At 34.7% G+C, this 15,535-nt stretch overlaps 1 protein-coding gene across 1 annotated transcript in view; it reads left to right on the top strand.

Moving 5' to 3' along the window:
* The window catches only part of LOC149792618 (cadherin-23-like), a 90,223-nt gene extending 76,399 nt beyond the window's left edge, over positions 1-13,824 (top strand). Inside the window, exons 25-26 of the mRNA XM_089969593.1 lie at positions 450-664; positions 13,369-13,824. Coding sequence (XP_089825719.1) covers positions 450-644 — 195 coding nt within the window. The 3' untranslated portion in view covers positions 645-664; positions 13,369-13,824. The remainder of the gene's footprint in view (positions 1-449; positions 665-13,368) is intronic.
* Positions 13,825-15,535: the final 1,711 nt, after the last annotated feature.

Below are 15,535 nucleotides of genomic sequence, written 5' to 3'. Positions count from 1 at the left end.
CAAACAGCTCTAATTTATATTACCAATTTATATTACCAGGCCCTGGATTTTCCCTCCTGTAAAAGTTAACTTTTCTTTCTTGTCGTTAATCCTACATTTTTTCTTAAACTCATCTTATAATAGTATAATGTGATGCAAATATATTTGGTTATATCTCTATTATTATCATGTTATAATATGACGCATTTGGTTGTATCTCTATTTTTATCATTATATAATGTGACGCATTTGGTTGTATCTCTATTATTATCAAAAATGAATTAAAATACCAAGACAATAATCATCACTTTTCATCCACATGATGTAATATATTTGAAACTAGCTATTTTAAATTTACAACAAAGTCTGGCCTAGTGCACTGCACTGTGTTCACATTTAAAATATTTTCCAAAAGGATATACACAAAAATTAAGAATTTGGAACGAAATCACACTTGTTCTGCCTGTTAGGTACAAGCCACCCCTCCAGTATGGCGTATGGATCAATCTGCCTCATTGTGGGATAAGTATGTAAAATCGGATTTAAGATCCAACGAGAGAAGTCCTAAATACAGCGGGAGAACGACATTCCCAGATGTAGAGACGCCTCGACTCCCATTTCAAACTAATAACTTTTGGAAACGTCGTTTCAAACAGACAGTCTGATGAGTGAATCATCCACGCATGTAAGTATTATCAAAATGTGTCATATCTGTCGTCTGTCGTTTTAGATGAGAAAGATAACTCAAATGAAAGTGTAGTAGGGTGGTGACTTGATTTTTTTAAATTGTATGCTTTCTTAGGCCTATTCGGTACTGCATAATAGCGTCTGTTGCAAACAAGGTGAAGTTTCGTGTAAACAATAATCTGTCAAAATAAATCTGGCAAATTCTATCCCTTAGCAAAGTTGGTGTGGAATATAACACTGGGTTCCATCAGACCCTCCTTCACATTTTCATTTCCGGGGAATACCTCCAAAATTATATTAAACTAATAATGTATATGTGCATTTTGCTATTCAGAATTGTTCACTTTCAACAGTTTTGTCCCTTTGGCTGTTCATTCGTCAATCTGTCATTTCCTCTTTTCGTTTTCGGATCATAACTACAAAAAAATGTTGACATGCGCCTTTTGCTATTAATTTTTTTTCAGTTTCAGCATTTTCCTGTATTTATACAGTTGAGTGTTCATCCATCCATCCATCATCCACACCTTTGTTTCCTTGGAAAAACCAAAAATATCCTTCAAAATATCTCTATGAAATTTTATAAACTTAATATATTAGTACTCTAGATGTACCTTTTACTATGTTTGAATTTTTACATTATTTGGCCAAGCAACCCAAACACCAAAATACCCTTCCCCCCCAGCCCAAAAAAGAATCCTGCTGACAGAAATGCACTCAATAATTTATATTTGAGTCCCTTAAGCTTGAATGCAATTTATTTTACTTTAATGAAGATTAATTCATAGAGAAAAAGAGACGGTTATGGGCACCAAAGTTATTCCAACTTGTACAATGCTAATCTTGAGGTACTTGGGAGAGACATTATTTGACGAATTTTGGGATCTATTGATCAATGAATTTTAGATGACTGCTTCACAATACGGAATAAATATATGTCTCCAGAACATCCACTGATAAAATTACCCAAGCAGTGAGTGTGAAATAAGTATCCCTTTACTGGACGTAGTCGTCAATTATCTCGTACCCATATTTAACTGATATTTACAGTGAAATAAATCGTACTCTTAAATGTCTCCATATTTAATCTTGTCATGTAAAACATATAACAGTGGATATTCATTTTAATCTTGCATCAAAAATTATAACAGATGTTAAGGACAAACGTACACAAGAACAGACAAACTCAGAATTATAATTAAAACTACTCAAAGCGAAAACGAAATGGATCAAGGGAGATAACCATCGCCATATTAACCAATTGACAAATTTAATTCCCTTAATTACAGCTTATAACCCATGGAACACTATCTTCAAGATGGTGCGAGCAAGTGAGCAATTACCTCAACATAGTGATAAAATGAGAATTTTTTGGGAAAGAATGAAAATTGTTATTAGTAGGAGACAACCGAAAGTTTCAAATTCTTACCATCTCCTAAATTTAACTTAATTGAAAGAAAGGACTGGGTAACCAAATGTGGTACGAGTAGATGCAAAACATTTCCTAATATGAAAGAACGAACTCAGTTAAATGTAAAAATGGTAAGATATATAAACAGGACCTTGATTGCAATGCAAAGAATAATGTATGCACTGTTATGTGTGACGTGTGAAACCTTTTATATAGGTCTGATAAAAATGAAGTAAATAAAGATAATGACAGTACATAGACAGTAAACGATAATAGAAGACTTCAGAATTTTTACTGTTAATAATATCGACATAGCCGTTCAGGTGGAACCTTCATATTAATAACATCTACATAGTCATTCATGTAGAATCTTCAAAGTTAATAACATCTACATAATCATTCATGTGGAATCTTAAAAGTTAATAGCATCTACATAATCATTCCGGTGGAAACTTCAAAGTTAATAGCATCTACATAGCCATTCATGTGGAATCTTCAAAGTTAATAGCATCTACATAGCCATTCATGTGGAATCTTCAAAGTTAATAACATCTACATAATCATTCATGTGGAATATTCAAAGTTAATAACATCTACATAATCATTCCGGTGGAAACTTCAAAGTTAATAGCATCTACATAGCCATTCATGTGGAATCTTCAAAGTTAATAACATCGACATAACCGTTCAGGTGGAACCTTCATATTAATAACATCTACATAACCATTCATGTGCAATCTTCAAAGTTAATAACATATACATAACCATTCAGGTGCAATCTTCAAAGTTAACAACATCTACATAACTGTTCAGGTGGAATCTTCAAAGTTAATGAACTCTACATAACCATTTTGGTGGAATCTTCAAAGTTAATGACATCTGCATAACCGTTCAGGTGCAATCTTCAAAGGTATTACTTATATAGATTATTAACTGATAATAAACATTTAAGAGAAGAAAATAAACTTTATTTCAAACACCGTCTACAACCAGACCTAAACAGTTCTAACTGGTTATTCAGGATTTATGAAAAAGAAAAAAAAGAAATTTCTTGAAAACTGTGTCAATACACTGACACATTTTCATAACATGACTTCTATTAGTTGTTTTAATTTGTATGGATCACTTTATGCATTGTATCAATACATTGATACACTTTCATAACATAATGTGCATTGCATATATGTACGTTTATGGCCGATTTGTTTTGGATGTGTTTTTGTACACAAATGTTATAGATAGAGTTCAAGACGTTTCTTATATCTCGCCCTATCACACAATTATGTAACTGGCATAGGAATGACGTCACATCACTTATCTACAAAAATACTTTTAAATTAAGTATGATATGACTACTTGAAGGACGTCCATGCGATTATTGGAAAGCGCTTGAAGGAATAAAGAATGAACTGAACTGATATCCTGTTGAATTTACATGCATATCTCTGCGTATGTGTCTGTGCCTTTTTCGTATTGAAAAAGCGTCTCCTTCAACGTGTTTTGCGTCTGATTGTCAATTCATCCATCCATCACTATTGTTTCTGGAGCAACAATCGAAACTGTTCAATCGTTCTGTTTATATTAGCTTGTACCCCAGGTTCTTGGTCAATTTGTCCATTTATTACATACTCATTTAATCTTACATGACTGATCCGGCGTTCGATATAGATGTTCGGTCTGCAATTCCGTATCGCACACCTAAAATAAACAGCCTGGAAATACTTTTGCAACTTAAAATATGAAATAATAGAGCACTTATAAAATATCATAAATTATTTGTTGCTATATATTATTAATTATTCAAAAATGTCAACATATGTTTGTAATTTGAAGAAAATGCAGCCTTAATTTTGAAAATGGCACTTTTTGTCGCTAAAGGTCATGAAAGTGCACGATATGCAGCAATGAGCAGTTTATGCACATTTCACCGTATCTAGGTCGAAATATTAGAGTTTGTTGTGGTGGACAACAGTATCAACAATATCTTGGACAGAAGGTTTGATAATGAGTTCTAAGATGAAGGTATTGTGCAAAGTAACATCAAATAGGAGAGAGAGACAGGCAGACAGACAGAGACACAGACACAGACAGAGCAAGTACTTCGCGGCTAAAATCATATATTGAATTATTTTTTAATCCTTACAAAGGAAGAAAGACTAAGCGGGTCCAGTCAAGATTGATGGCATGGTCAGAAATGTCGGAGAAAACTTCTACTCATGTTTAAATGCCAAGAAACATTCAGCAAGGTGAATCATCTCAAATACCAAACACAGCTAAATTTCATTTCATAGTCAGAATTTCAAAAACTGGTCTGCGCAATTATAGCTTTTTAAGGAGCAACTTTAGGTTAAGGGACTTACAGTTTGTCTATTAAAACAACCGGTGAAGCGAATTAGCTTTGTAAATCTAAGGATAAAAATGATGAAAAAATGCAACATAAAGGTGGACATAACACAGAGCAGCAACCATTTTGATGTTGACCCAAATTACAAGTACATCCAGTTAAGATGTTCTCGAGATTACTGGCACACAGATGGAAATACATGTTTGCATTTTAAATTCTTGAGACTGTTAAAGTAGAAAATAAAAGAATGCAATGCAGATCAATACTGCAAAATTGTTCAGAATTATCTTGTTAAAATATATCCAAATGAATATTAAAAAGTTTGCTAGCTTCTTAGAAAGGCACAATATTTTTTTCTTTTCTTAATTCTTTGCTTAAAATATCACGTTAAGTTCAATACATCGATAATTTCTTGTATTAATTGAAATCATAAAAACAGAAAGTTTGAATGTAATGTAAATGAAGGAGGTTCCAGTGCAATCGGGAATGTATTTAATGACCGTTTGTCTGTAAAATTTGTCCTGAACGTTGCTTCGAAGTAGAGTGTATATTCAGCAAGCATAGTCTAAGAAAAAAGAACACTTACTGGACCAAAACCTATGTTTCATTTGAGAAGTAACGCAGCAGGGAGGGCGAACAGACCAATGGGAGGTGTCCATTTACAAAATAAAAGATTTTTCCAATTTTCCATCCAAATAAACGTTAAAGGCTAAACCAAAGCTTCTAACATTCTGAGAATTTTTTCTAATTGGGTTAGCTTATTGTTACTTTTTTTGAAGTTTTTTGTGTACATTTTTTTGGGTGCTTTTTCATTGTTCATTCAATCACTTTTCTAGGTCGTCGTAATCCCTACTGCTGTTTCTTAACCAAAAATTGTATCGAAACCTATACGATATCGCGACTGAGGATCATGTAAATTTATCGTGATAAATCCGTGTGGGGTACCTTGTGCGTAATTAAATTATTAATAACGTGTAATTGTATGCCATCAATGGAATCTTACACGGCTATATTAGATCGAGAGCGACTAGAGGCAATTAAGAAATATCTTCCGGTCAGTGATTCTATCAAGCGACAACTGCATGCGCTTCAGGAGTCTCGGGTGGAATTTGCAGAAGGCGCAGAACAATTATTTAAACCTGTTACAAAGGCTACCAAAGATATTCTTCCCCCGTTGGAGCAAACCGCTAAAGCAACTGGAAAAATAGCAGAAAGAACTATAAAATAATTTAAAAAAAGATTCTACAAGAACTTCCAGCTGAAATAGCTGCAGCTCTACCTCAATTACAAAAGAAATAAAACAAGTAATTGAGGGTATTAACAAAATTTATGAGGAGGTTGGCGATTTGAAGGATGTTGTTGCATCAAAACCAAAACCAATACCACCAGCCCAGTTTACCGAGGAAGGCCGTAGACTACTTAGAGAGAGAACTATAGAGGTTGCCGCTTCAGGATATCCAGATCGTGATCAATTATTAGATCCAAACACCGCCAGTGTTCTAGAAAGAAATTGGGTTCCTTTTGTATTTCGAAAATCCCGTGGTATGTCGATAATCACTGATAAATATAAAGATGAATTTGCAAATTTTGAGAAACAAGTCAAAGAGGTTAAAAGATATATTACCGCCAGGACAATCGCCATTCAGACCACCTCGTAATGAGGAAGAAAAAACAAACGGGAGTGGTTTTGGTACAGGTACCAGTGAAGTGGTCTTATTACTCCATGTCCCAGTAACGTCCTTACCGACGTAGAACAACTAGAAATCTTCACTGGTGGAAGACGAGCCGGTAATAATTCCCCAGAAATTATTAATGAAACAGCTGATATTTGTCAACGATTATTTACAGATGGTGTCATGGACATTATTATTTATCGGTCTCTTATCGATGAAATCGTTGATTATTATCATATTGATTGAGGGTATGCAATTAGATACAACGACTAAAATAAGATGATTATACATAATGATCAACGTGGACAGATCATGGTCAGGGTGATAAATTCGCGATTACCAACATACAAAGCAATCTACGGTGGACTCGGTGATGTTGTTCAGGGTCTATTCAGAACGATAGCCCCAAATGCAATACCGATTGCAAAACAATTATCTATGAATACTACTTCGTGATAAAGGTATTGGTACTGTTGGTCATGTTGCTAGTAAAGCATTCTCGGCAATCAAGGACAGACTAGCACGATTAATACAACGAAAACCGCAGCCAGTAAAAATTGGCCAGCACTGAAGTTATGCCTGCACATATTAGTAACATAATAAATCAAGCTGCAAATCAAAAACTAGCAGAGTGGGCTGGTGTACCCATTTCGGAAGAAGAAAAAAATAGAACTGCTAGTCTGAGAGCACGAGGTGGTCTTCGTGTTAGACGATAACAAATATAAATAATGTTTTAACGTATCCCGCATTTGACTATTATTGATGATTATCAACATTATTCTTATGACTCACGTGTACCTAACGCACGAAGAAGAATTGAGTTGCAAGTTCAGGACACAAGTAGATATTTATTACCCGCTGAGGCATTCACTGAGATCGACGGTAGACTTTCTAAGGCAGATGATACAGCATGCGAACTTTTAGATCGACCTGGTTTTGTTAACAATGGTGTTATGGCGTTATTTAACAGTGCCACAAACATGATTGACGGAAAAACTATTGAATCGTGTCTCGAAAATGTTGATGTTGCCACGACGATACTGGGTCTGGCAATATATTCCGATGATTACTCGAGGTCAGCTGGTCTGTCACTGATACTTGCAAAGGATACCACTGATCAGCCTGAGAGTAATAAGTTGACAATGAATGCAGCTGGAAATGAAGTTGCATGAATAAAAATTACAACTTGTGATTTGCAGGACGCAGATCAATGTTATATGGAGAAGAAAAATTTTCATGTCTGATTCTACAATCACATATATTTGGATTATGTAGAAATGTTAGAAAAGTTATGTTTGGCGCTAAACACACCGTGGTACTTGTCAGAAAAGTTACTGACTATGGTGCAATCTGGCGACCCAATGCAATTGGTGCTGGTAAAATAATACTAACAAAACTTTCACTGTGGATGCCAGTAATGACTCCATCGATCTACAAATAACAACGGTTACTTTCTTTTCTGAGTCATGGTGGTAAATCAATAGTATCATGGTTGACAATGACCACAGACAGTATTCAAAGTAATGCTGCTGGGTTATTCACATGTCAGTTAGCATTACAGCAGGGAGTGTCAGCACCAAAACATTTATTCATCGTAGTTCAGGAAAAGAAACTAAAATTTCCCCTAATGGTAAAACAATAAAAGAAGATATTTTGTACGAATCGAAATATAAATCGAAAGGAGCTCCGATAAATATTATTGATCACAGATGTAATATCAAGCTGTGTCAAATACAGACACGGTGGATTGTGGAATACCAAATATGATTATAAGGATGTTATCTCGGTTGATATGCAGCGTGTTATCCATGAAGTTTTCTTGAAATGGGAGAGTGTTCGCAATATTATAACCGATTTGGACATCTAATACACGATATGACCAGAGTATCGATAAATGGACCTTTGCCAGATTTCGATATAACCGGATTCGCAAGAATTAAGTTTACCAAGGATCTCCGCATGATTTATTATGTCTGGTTTGGTAAACACTTTTCAGAAAAAAAATGTGGGCACCAGTAGTAGTATTACGAGATATGTTTGACGTAAAAATACTAATATCACTAACAGTGAGTGAAGCAATAATATCGTGTCAATCACAGAAATAAATTTGCTACCGGAAGAGAAAAAACGATTTTTGGATTTTGAGGATGAAGATAACATCGATTACGAAAATAAACTCGCTAAAGATCTCGGTAGAAAAATAATCGGTAAGTTCACAAAAGGAGAATCACGCGATCATAAATGATGTTGTCGATTAGTTATCGACAATGCTGAACTATATTTTATGATTGGATATACAGTGAATAAAAAATACCTATAATAACCGAGAAACAGCTTAGATGTCAGATGGAACTAAATTAGGTACAATTGTGAGTTATATTGATGGTGAATCACCGCAGTTTATTCATTTAAGGTCTTTAATGCTCGCGTACGTTTCGATAAATCTATTATCGATGATGAACAGATTTCCTAAACTCGCTGTCAGAGTAGCAAAGGATTCATTTTATATCGACAAGAAACATATAAACCAATTGAAACAACTGAATATTGACACTAAATCGTAATGGGGTGGATGGAGAATAAAACCAGAACAATTACACGGCTATAAAGAAACAGCCGATGTCGAGTGTAAAAATACTTAACTCGAAAATAATCAGATGTCAGCGTCATCGGCACCATTGATAACGAAACATACAACAGTTAATTTAAACGGACCGGAAGGATCAGGAAAGACAACACATACGATTAAATTATTTTGTCGGAATTCTTTAAACTCTGTTGATATGATTGTGTTAACACCTACACATAGACTCGCCAGAGAAATGAACGAACGAGGAGTTGAATCTCATACATATCACATCTTGTTCTGATGGAATGGAGATACATGGACAAATGGGCGAGAAATATATTCCAAAGATTATTATCTGAGATGAAATATACACAGTGTCGCTGGAGACATTAAAAATAATTCTTGATGGGCTGTTGAAGAAACATACTACTGTGATAGTGTGTGGCGATCATGGTCAACCACCACCCCTTGTTGGATTTTCTCCGCATAAATGGCTAAAAACATGTGTGGATTATTTTGAGGAGATAGCTGATGATTATAGAGCGCTTGATCCAAAATTAAGAGAGCTTAAAAATTTCATCAGAATACAACCAGATAAGATTAAATATGAAGTAATACGCATTGTAATTCCAGAAACTACTATAAATGATTTTCTGCAAGTGTGAAGACCTACTGATTTGATAGCTGCAAGTAGAAAGATTGTTCCTTATACACTTCAACAACAATTATTTATGTTACATAAAGAAAATCTTTCAAATCTACCTGTACCAGTTGTTATCGCCCAGCAGATACGCGACGACAGAATATTGATGTTGAAATTCCAGGTTCCTTGACAGAAACAAGGGGGAAAAATATTGTATTAAATGATATTGGTTTAGTTCCTGTGAGTGTTGTTTAAAACACGTGAACGATGGACAAAACTCCATGGACGTTAGGATATGCTATAACGATTCATTCGTCACAAGGATTAACTATTTCTGATACAAATATTTGGATTGTTGATGATCGCATCAAATGGTTCAACTTAGCTTATATCGCAGTGTCTTGAGTCAGAAGAATATCTCAGCTGCGGAGGGTTATCATTTTCACAGAAAATAATAATCAAACTCAGGAAACCATCGCTGGCAATAGCGATGATAGAGTAAGAATTTTTTTTTATCTAGTTATAAACAATATGAAAAATAATAAGCGCGACTTGGATCTCGACGCTGAATAATAATCATTGTGTAAACTGTAACATAGTAATGTTGTGGCAATATGCAAATAATAATCCAAAACATTTTACCGTAGATAGGATTAATAGTAGTCTTGGTCACACACGCGAAAATGTGATGCTGACCTGTCTTGAATGTACAGTAATCGACGTCAAGGCGCTAGCTCACAAAAGTGAACGCAGTGGTAATTGTGTGTCTTCACGAATTACTTGTAATTGTTCACGTACAAATAAACGTTGAGGAGCAGTTGAATCTAATCTGTAAATGCAAGTATACCTGTGTATCTTACCTCGCTGGAAATGTATGTGTCGTCACACTCCAAATAGGATCAGTCGCTCGTTTTTTATATATACCATTTTCAAGTTCATCAGGTTCATATAAATATCTTATGGTCACATTACCTGGTATTGGTTGTTTTGAAAAATTATGTCGTTGTAATGGTATTTGGGATTTTTTGTGATCGCATTGATGGGTTTCATAAACATTGCGTGTGCAGTTTCATTATTTAACGCAGCTATTACACTTGGAAGTCTTGCAACCTATTCACGATATCTCTTGTCTTTTTTTAATTATTTCTTGTGCATAGTGATATCCAAATAATCGCTCAGCAAGTGTTCGATTAAATCATTCAACGATTGCCTGATCATGATGAATTTCAGTATGTCCTCGTCTGATTTTGACGTTATGTTCTTTCATCAGAGATGATACTGCACCTAAAACTTCTTTGCCAGGATCAACCTGTAGTAGTTGTGGCCATCGTAGATCACCGCGTTGATAAATTCGTTCAAGCAGATGCAACTTCAGCTGTTGTTTTAGTTGATAGTGTTTCTTCTTCTTTATATCAACTTGCAACGTCAACGACAGTCCATGCATATTTGTATGTGCTAGACTGACCTCGATGTGATCAAAATGTACTATGTGGTAAAAACAAAATATCTGCTTTATGAACCTCATTGGGAGTAATGGCATCAAAATGTGAGCACTGAATTTTTTTAGGTGTTGGTAGAAACTTTTCCATATTGCCTGTCGTGCTAACCAATTTGCAGCAACAGAACGTGTCACATTTTCTGCACCAGCAAGTGTACTAATCGCTGCTATACCTTTCCAAAATCCTCTCGGGCTATAATAAACCGATATAATAATAATAATAATAATAATAATAATAGTCGGGTGATTAATTACCGACCCCTAATACTAGTTTACCTTTCATCGCGGATTTTACTAGGCAGCTATCAAGTTTTTCTCTGAGAGATTTATTTTTTATGTAATTTAACGAGTGAATCAACTTCACATCTGCAATATGTCGTTGTTGTAGGTTTTGATTCCTATACGCAACATCATGAACGTGACATGCTTGATCAATCGCATTTATTGGATGCTCTCCCGGTCTTGGTTGATCTCGCTCGTCAAGTCGGATACTAAGTCGGGTTCCAAGACCACAAGTCCGTGGACAACCTCGATGGATTTATTAATAATCTCGTAGTATACGATGATATGATGATGGATAAACAACCAAATCCAGCTCTGATATTTTCTCGAGGCAGGCACACACAAAAAAAAGACGGATGTGATTTATATTACACAGCGATATACACAAATACCCAAAGTGATCAGAGATAACTGTAATATTTTAGTTGTTTTTAATGGAATCGATACACATACTTTGCCAAATATTCATCAGACTTGGTGTTTAGGGGATCTGGATATGATTAAATTTAAATATTTCTTTTCACGTGCGCAAGCTACCCCACAAGGATTTATCACAAATGATGTACATGATCCTCGGTCGCGATATCGTATAGGGCTTGATAAAAGTTGTGGTTAAGAAACAACAGCAGGGTGGGCGACGACCTCGAAAAGTGATTTAAAAATAAAACGCATAGAAAATTTACAGAAAAATTGTCAAAAAAGGAACAATAAGCTAACCCAATTAGAGAAAAATCTCAGGATGTTAGAGGCTTTGGTTTAGCATTTAACGTGTATTTTGGATGGAAAATTATTTAAAAAATCTTTTATTTCGTAAATGAACAGCTCCCACAATGTGTCTCTTCGCCCTTTCTGCTGTTAGTAAGAAAAACATTCACTTAACTATAATGCAGATTAAATCCAATCATACGTCCCATACAATATTTTGAAAAATTAAAAGCTCAACAGTAAATCCATATTTGAAATAGACAGACCGATGACGCAACTGCACAATTTATATAGGTTTAGCCATGGTTAAATACATGTACATGTATAGGGTTGTAAACTATATTTCATAAATGGCAAAATGCCTAATTCATTTTTTTAAGTTTATCGTAAAATATATTTAAAAGAACGTGTGAATAAAAAGTGGATACGTAATAAATACAAAACCGCATACCGGTAAGTGTTTCGTTTCGTGTCCAGGGAAAGAACTCATTTGACACGGCGTAGGAACATAATCTTGTCCTGATAGCCTCGATATTCCTACGCCGTATCAAACTTATTTCCACCCGCTCGAAATGAAACGCATGTAGTTTTGTCTATTTCTAACTAATCCTTAGAAAAATTAACAAAACTAAAATGATATTTCACTGTCACAACTGTTATGACCAAATATATAGATATATTATTTACGCCTAGTTCATGTTTCAAATGATCCACCTAAATACATGCAATCTATAAATATTATAAAAATATTGATCCTTCCACGTATCACCAGACGCTAATATAGCAAGAATGTCATGACCCTTATTAAACAAGTGCACACACATAATGCCCATCACTTCCATGTACACTTTGTAAATAGGAACTTCCTATATATGAAATCTTCGACAAATCCATTTGTCTCCTAAAATACATTTGGACGGGGAATTGACATATGACTGATGTGTTCTTGTCATATATGAACCAGTCTAACTTCTATATATGTAACCATACTAGTATTATGGTATATACAGTGGTGAAGCAAGCACTGTCCAAGCAACTTCCGCAATTACGGGGTTGGGGTTCACGGGCCCAGTGGAGGCCAGAAATTCCCATCAACACTTTTTTATATTATTAAATATACATTGTCTTTCCATGTAATAATTCTAGTGACTCATTTTGGGGAATTTCATAATCTGATTCAGATTAGTAGCATTGCAATTCCCTCATACCGAGCATCCATATTCAATCAAGGATATATATATATATATATATATATATATATATATATATATATATATATATATATATATATATATATATATAGAGAGAGAGAGAGAGAGAGAGAGAGAGAGAGAGAGAGAGAGAGAGACAGACAGACAGACAGACAGACAGAGACTCAGAGAGAAGATAGATAGATAGATTATGAAATTTTTAGCGAGGAGCCTGGCTTATAGTTCACTACAGATGTAGCATTCACTATGTTCAATAAAGTTCTTGCAGACGATAATGTAAAACACTCGCCCGACAAGCGAGAAAAACGAGACAAATAGTCTTTCTTGATACGTAATTCCATATCCTTACAGTTCTTCTTTCGTCTACAGGGACTGGAAATGTAATGCAGCATCATATCACACGAATGAGGGAAAAGGGATGACATCTCCGAATGGAAAAATGATTTCATTTTAGATAAAGGATCTTGGTATTGACCAGTTTACGTTTGTAACATTATCTTTGTATACAGAATAACTTTTGCAATAGACTCTATATGCTTTCTTCCCGAGTCATAAATGACCTTTGTTTAGCTTTTGAATTTCATAATATATAATCTTATACACTGTATCAATATTCTGTCCTAGATTTACCAGGTAATGCATTGTAATTACTTTTCCCAATGATAATGAAACAGTTTTGTGATATCTTTGATTTGCTTTTTAACTGTTATTTTTTTAGTGGTACTAACAAGGATTTATATCTCGCATGATCGATATACACGGAGCGATAAATAAATATGGAACAAACTGCAGACAGAAGGAGAGAATAAACTAACAAATGACGGTTTTCTTTAAATCACTGTATGTGTTTTGATATGAGTATATATATATATATAACTTAACTTTGTTATTTTTATTTTCTTTCTAACTAAAAAAGCTTTCAAAATTATGTTCTCCATTTTTCATTTTAAAATATTTTTGAAGAATCCTGCACATATACCTTGTTATTAAATATCAGCCTAAATGGGGGGCGGGGGGCAGACTAACTGCACCCTTTGTCGCAAATAGAACTTATGCCTTTCATATGCTTTGAAAGATAGTATACTCTGTCGTGCAAGATTAGGTTGTACTATGCATAATGTTTTGCACTAAAAATGTACTCTCATCATTTTCCAAGGACGCAAATAATCATACCTAGGACCTGTACGATAAATAATGGCCCGTCTTGTAAAACAAAACATTTGTTTTGAAAGGATAAGCAAAATATAATCTGTACAAGTACTGGTTTTGAAGACATGGAACAGAGCTTAAAGACATGCATTAACATTTACCAGTGCTGAATTAATATCCATCAACAGTCTGCACGTGAAGTTACAAATTCAGGAGCATATAAAATTGTGTTATCAACACCAGATACATACCACAAATTTTCGGTTCAGTTCCATATTTTGAATCAAACCATCACTAATATGAATTGAAATGAAGCGGGGGGGTGGGGGGAGTATTGTTGTTTTCCACGACTGACAAGACTATTATCAATGCTTAATAACAAACAATAATTCTATTCTGTAAAATGCTAGATCGTAACTACTCCAACATAAGGACAGTTCAATGACTCGGTTACATTTCACATCAAACCCGTAAACGATGGTCACGTGGGTTTCACAAGGTAATCAAGAATTAGGTTAGGTCTCACTGGACAGTTTATCTGGTGAATTTTCACCCGACAATGACCAATGACAGAAAAATGAGAATAATTTTACACTGAAGATACAAATAAAAACAAACTAATGACTTTTGTAGAAAGCATACATGTGAGATTTTGACTGCAGTAATCAGGTTAATTCCTGATGCAACTGGTGGTTTTTATACTGAACCAACACTGCCACCAACCCCTAAATGTTACATTCATTTTTGACAAGAAATAGCTATTTTGAATATTTTTCGGTGACAAGGCAGCTAAAAGAATCAGTATGTGCCTTATGCATGAATAAAGTTCACTAGTACTATAACAAATTAGCATACTTTTCATCACCCCTCTACCATCTAGATTTTTACCTCTGTAGCAGACACACATAAATACGTAAGCCAAGTCGGCAGCTCATTTGCAGCCCAAGTTACGCATTTGATCCCCAATGCTCATCTAACTGTGACAGGCAGTCACCAACAAGCCAACCTATTTCCAAGCCTAACTCAAAGTAAATCTAAACCACATTATAGATTTAGCTTATGTGTGAATTTATTAATGCTAGGCTTGTGATAATTAGGTCCATGCCTTCTACCTTAAAAATTAGGGTGTCAAAATACGAAACTATCCAGTGAGACCTTAGTCAAGCCTTTTTAGAAAACTCTTGTCCTATATTCACATCACATGATGCTTACTTGAAATATAGTATATATCAACATTGTAACTTATTAATGGATATAGATATACTTAATAATACAATTTTATGATATAAAAAGCTGACCCGAGCAGTCTGATATAAGCGTTACAGCTTCTAGAAAATATGGTTGACACATAATGATTTTCGTTAAGAGCACTCGCAATGAGATCACT

Source organism: Sinohyriopsis cumingii, chromosome 9, assembly GCF_028554795.1.
Source record: "Sinohyriopsis cumingii isolate HCF-2022 chromosome 9, ASM2855479v2, whole genome shotgun sequence".
Lineage (NCBI taxonomy): Eukaryota > Metazoa > Mollusca > Bivalvia > Unionida > Unionidae > Sinohyriopsis > Sinohyriopsis cumingii.
The sequence above is the reverse complement of the archived record's forward strand: the minus strand, read 5'-3'. Positions and strand labels throughout refer to the sequence as shown.